Raw genomic sequence first — 5,812 nt, 5'->3', positions numbered from 1 at the left:
TCGAGTTCGATAGAATAAGGCGACCCAGCACATAGGAGGCGACCAAGCGCTTCGATCCAAGACATTGGCGCCGCGATATCGAGGAAGGCCGAGGGCTTCGAGTCTAATTTCGTGGGCCTTTGCTACAGTACCCGCGAATTTGGTTTTTGGAGATAAAAACCAAAATCAAGGTTTTGGAAAACCAACCAAACAAGTCAGAAGGATTGGAATCCAGACTAAAACAAAGAGAGAGAACCTTTACAGAGATATAACCCTGTAAAGAGATAAGAGTGATCTAGTAAGGTGAGAGACTGTAAGGAGAGATTGTAATCTTCCTTCTCACTTTATTAAGAACTGGCTCTTGTGGAAGTAGGCATCATTGGCCGAACCACGGTAAATCTTTGTGTTGTGGTTTGCTTTTACTGCTTTACATTATTATTTGTTGTTGATAGTTGTTTGTTTGAGTTGGGCATGTTAGTATAGGTTGTAGTTGATATTTAGATTTTGTCCGGAGTTGAATTGTGTTCAAATACAAGTTATCTGTGTAGTGGGGGAATCGATTGGTATTGATATAATCCCCAACATAGAGTACGTAGGGTGATCTTGTGATGGGTAACGCGTTGTGTTGCCAAACAAGAGTTTCATGTAAGCATTTTCAGTATGGTTGATGTGCCAACATTGCGTTGCTAATCAAGAGTTTCATGTTTTTCTAATGTATATGCTTTTCGCTTCTTGTAAAGTTGTGCTTTTGTTTCTTGGATAGTTGTGGTCTATTTTCTATTTACTGGTCATTTCGGTAAGAAGTAGTTCTCTTGGCTTAACGTGTTACCTTTTCAATGAAAATGATGTGGTAGTGTGGTGACGTCCATATGGTTCACTTACTAGTTACTTTTTTTTTTTCGCTAACCACATATCATATTAAAACATCAAAGGTACAGTGCTCCTGTCCAGTAGGTATTTTGGCATTAGGCTTATCTCCTGACCATGGAAAGCCCACTTTGCCAGTTCATGAGCCTCGCCATTAAACCTCCTGTTGATCCAGTTATATTTACAAAACTTAAGAGGTCTACATAGATCCTCAATTAACCGCTTAACAGGTTCTAACTTCCAGTTGTGAGAGTTATTCTCCAAGGGAAATATTACATTTTGAATAGCTAATAGACTATCTCCCTCAAACAAAATGGAGCTCTCTCCTGTGCTGCGAGCTAGCTTCGCTGCCACCTCCAAGGCCACCATCTCTGCCTCCTCCAAGATCTACTGCTGCGGAACCGCCTTGTAGCCGCTCCTATGAGAGTACCTTCATTATCCCAAGCCGAGCTCGCTGCCCCATCTCCCCGGCCCCCCTATCAAAAGCAGCATCACACCTTATTAGTATAGTATCTATTTCAACTATTGGAAAAGACTCTTTATAAGGACAACTATAGTTCATCTTATATTGGCTTATTTGGGAATTATTATTCCCTACTCCCTGTGATTTTCCAAATGCTTCAAGACATCGCCACCAGTGGGTTGCTGTTCTCCTGAGTAGGCCTTCTCTATTTGCTGCTGAGCTTTCAAACTTTGCCTTGTTCCTAGCCTCCCATATGCCGTGAAGCATTTTGATGGCCAGAATACCTTTTTCCACAAAACCCGGATCCGTTCCATTAATCCACTGGAGGAAGAGATCAACCCAATCTCTGATTGTGTAGTGTTCCATCTCATCTATGTTGCCCCCTAAGTTTGAGGCGAACCAGACAGATTTGGACCATTCACACTTAAAGAAAATATGTAGGGGATCCTCTAGCTCCAGCCAACACAAGGGGCAGGAGAACTCTCCTTTGATCCCTTTATACCTGAGCAAGTCTCCCGTTGGAAGGATACTCATGTACAGCTTCCACAAGAACAGAATAATGTTGGCTGAGACCGGAGCTTTCCAAATAGCTTTGACAGTGTTTGTATTAAAAGACGATGATTGCTCCATGTCCCCATTCCCTATCATTCTGTGATAGGCTGTTTTCACGGATAGATTGCCATTTCTGGTATCCATCCAGCGGATAGTATCTTCCCCTGCCACGAGGGGTCTTATAATAACTTGCTTAATCATCTTCCCAATAGTAGATGGGAATAGGTGATCAATCCTATTTTCATCCCATCCACTACCATCAGTCAACATAAGATCCTTCACCTTGAGGTTTTGGAGGTCATGTCTCAAGGGCATCATGTCATTAATAAGGACAGGGTGATTGTTAATACTGAGCCAAGGCTGGCTCATAACTAACACATCCTTTCCCTTTCCGATGCTCCAGATACATCCCTCCAAGACTCTTTTCCCCACTCTATGTACCCCTTTCCAAAACCAAGAGGCGTCAGGAGGGGGATTCTGTTTGACATCAAACCAGCTCCTACCATATATGGCCCTGAAGGTTCTAGCCCATATCGATTTTTATCAGTAAGAGCTTTCCAAGAAAGCTTAGCTAGCATGGCTTGATTCATAACTTTTGCTTTTCTCAAGCCTAAGCCACCACTAGCTTTAGGTTTACATATGCTATCCCACCCTACGGTGTGGATGCTTTTACTATCTTCCGCATGCGCGTGCCACGGAAGGTCCCTCAGATGTTTTATCTATCTTCTCACAAGTGGAACTTGGGAGAAGATAAGTAGACATATAAAAAGGGGGTAGCTTGGACTACCTTTGTGTATCGAAGTTGTTACGCCCAAGGAAAGTGACGGACTTTTGCCCTCCACCCTTTAATTTTACCGTGAACTTTGTCCACCAGATAATCAAAATCCTCACCCTTCTTTCTAGAAACAATTATAGGAACACCTAGGTATTTTTCCCGATAGTCAAAAAATCTCATCTTCCAAAACCTTTTTAAAATGTTTCTATGTTTTTTATGCATATTCTTACTGCAAAAAATACTAGACTTATCATAATTTATCATCTGACCAGATATCTTGCAGTACTCGTCTAAGATATATTTTAGCTTACCACTCTCCACTAGATCCGCTTTCGTAAACAAAATCAAATCGTCTGCATACAGTAAATGAGTAATAGCCGGTGCATTCCTTCTAATCTTTATTCCATGGATATCCTTTGACTGCTCCGCATAAGCTATCATCCTTGATAAGGCCTCAGACACCAGAATAAATAAATAAGGGGAGAGGGGATCTCCCTGTCTGAGGCCTCGACTAGGAGTAATAGACTCAAGAGGGGCACCATTAAGAAGAACTTTAAAAGAGACCGTAGATAAGCATTCGGAGATAAGCAATCTCCATTTCTTATTAAAACCAAGTTTTTGAAAAATACTATCTATAAAGGACCATTCAACCCTATCATATGCTTTAGACATATCCATTTTTAAAGCAACAAACCCTTTTTTCTTTTTCATCTTTTTCATTGTGTTAAAAATCTCACAAGCCAAGCCTATATTATCCCCTATGCTTCTCCCTTTTATAAAAGCCCCTTGAAACGGGGAGACAATCTTATTTATGTGGGCCTTAAGTCTAATAGCCAGAATCTTAGCAATAATCTTATAACTAAAGTTGCATAGACTAATAGGTCTAAACTTAGATACATGGTCCGGATTAGAAATTTTAGGAATGAGGGTGAGAAAGGTATCATTTAGCCTAGGGTTCATTTTTCCATTAATGAAGAAATCCTTAACACAATCAATAATACTCTTACCTACCACATCCCAACATTGTTGATAAAAGATACCTTGGAACCCATCAGGTCCAGGTGACTTTAGAGACCCAAGCTTTTTAACAACATGCCAAATATCATCATCGGAAGGGCAAGCAATAAGAATTTGATTCTCCCTATCCGTAATACAAGGCTTAAATAAATCAAGAATATGCTCATTATTCTGAGGATGTACAGATTCAAAAATATTATCAAAATAATCATTCACCGCTACTCCTACATTATTCCTACCTTCTTGCCAAACACCATTATCATCCTTAATCTTATCAATGTTATTTTTCCTTCTACGATACACCGTAGACAGATGAAAGAACTTAGTATTCCTACCATCTTCTTTAATCCAATGTTGGCTGGATTTCTGTTTCCAAAACACCTCTTCTTTCTCATACCAATCAAAGAGCTCCTTTTTTAATATATTAGCTCTTTCATGATTAACCGAATTAAAAGGCTTTTGGAGCACCCTATCTAGCTTTTTTTGAGTATGTTTGATATTAGAAAAGATGTTTCCAAAAACCTTCTTATTCCAGGTCTTGAGGCTTTGGGCGGTCTTCTTTAACTTAAGTATCACATTCCAATCCGGCAAATCATGTGTTATAGAGTTCCACGCTTTTATCTATCTCCGGTTTACAAGACTCATCTTTTAACCACATGTTGTAGAAACGGAAAGGTCTTTCAGCGTATTCCTCAGATACTTTAAGCTTAATCAAAAGAGATAAATGATCGGACGTAGCATTAACCACATGTTTAACAATCATATTAGGGAATAAGTCCACCCAGTCATGTGAGGCCATAGCTCGGTCAAGTCTTTCTAAAATATTGTCTTTGATCTTCCTATTATTATTCCAGGTGAACTTGGGTCCTTTATAACCTAAGTCCACTAAACCAAGGTCATCTATAACAGCGTTGAAATCCATCATGCATTTTGAAAAGGTCGACCTACCCCCTATTTTCTCATCCAAGGTTCTGATAGCATTAAAGTCACCAAACACTAACCAAGGTCCGGTATATGGGGGGCACAATCTCTCAGCTCATTCCAAAAGAGAGGCCTCATACTAGCATTCGGTGCACCATAAACAAAGGTAAAATACCACGGATTTATACTGTGATAATTAATAAGCTTACCTGAGATTTGGTTGGCCGTAGCTCCCAGGACCTCCAGGTTAACTCCAGCCCTCCATAGAATAGCTAGCCCACCTCGACTACCCACAGCAGGAACACAAAACATATTATCATACTTAAGAGCCTTCCCTAACTTACTTATCTGTTCCTCCTTAACTTTTGTTTCTGACAAGCATAAAATGTCCGGTTGGTGTTGGCGAACTAGATCCTTTATATTATGAACTGCCGTGGAGGAACCCATTCCCCGGCAGTTCCAGGCGTGTATCATATCTGTCGAGGCGGCTGTTTAGGGACAGCCACCGCGAACCCAGGAGGAGGACCACACAGACCTCCACTGCTTTCAGACCCAACACTGACACTTGTACTCTTGTCACCACTATACCCACTGTTTAGTCCCTTTGATTCTTTTGATCTGTTCTCACTGATTTTTTTATAGGACTTAAGCTGTCCCCTACCTTTCCCGCATTTAACCCTCCATGCCCGATTGGTCTTTGGTTGAAAAATCGGTTTTCTCGATTCATAGCCGGACCACGGTGATTCCCTTGAAAACGGATCTTCCGCACTTTCCAATCGACACTTCATCATGACAGTTAAACACTACAGCTTCCTGATCAGAATCCTCATATGGTTCTTCTTCTTCAGTGAACGCATCTGAGGGTATATCTTCTTCTGGAATATCACCCCCTGACACCGCAGACGGTACACTTGAATCCATTGAATGATTGGAGAAAGAAGGTTCTGAGGACGCCACAGAATCACTTGACACTGGGATAATAGGGACATCTGTTGGGATCAGCATGTGCCCCAACCCTTTTGCTCGTATCTCATCTGCCTCTCTTTTTGCTTTCTTTGAATTATTTACCGCCATCCTAATGCTACTGTTACTGCCTTCATTCTCCATTGAAGCTACTCGAAAGAGAACTAGCCTCCAACTTCCTTTTGGAACCCACAAAGACTTCTTGCCACTTCCTAACACCTTTTTTAACACCCTCTTATGTAGACCCCGATAAGCCAGCTTTTTAAACCCCCTCC

The 5,812-nt window shown here is 41.1% G+C and overlaps 1 protein-coding gene across 1 annotated transcript; it reads right to left on the bottom strand.

Annotated features, from left to right (window-relative positions):
- Positions 1-1,264: 1,264 nt before the first annotated feature.
- On the bottom strand, positions 1,265-5,021 carry LOC147478699 (uncharacterized). Its single transcript, XM_086586289.1, has 3 exons — positions 4,784-5,021; positions 2,998-4,126; positions 1,265-2,384 (listed from the first exon to the last, which is right to left on the bottom strand). The coding sequence occupies exons 1-3, from the start codon at positions 5,019-5,021 to the stop codon at positions 1,265-1,267; spliced, it is 2,487 nt and encodes an 828-aa protein (XP_086442415.1).
- Between the last annotated feature and the right edge of the window lie 791 nt (positions 5,022-5,812).

Source organism: Coptis chinensis, chromosome 9, assembly GCF_015680905.1.
Source record: "Coptis chinensis isolate HL-2020 chromosome 9, ASM1568090v1, whole genome shotgun sequence".
Lineage (NCBI taxonomy): Eukaryota > Viridiplantae > Streptophyta > Magnoliopsida > Ranunculales > Ranunculaceae > Coptis > Coptis chinensis.
The sequence above is the reverse complement of the archived record's forward strand: the minus strand, read 5'-3'. Positions and strand labels throughout refer to the sequence as shown.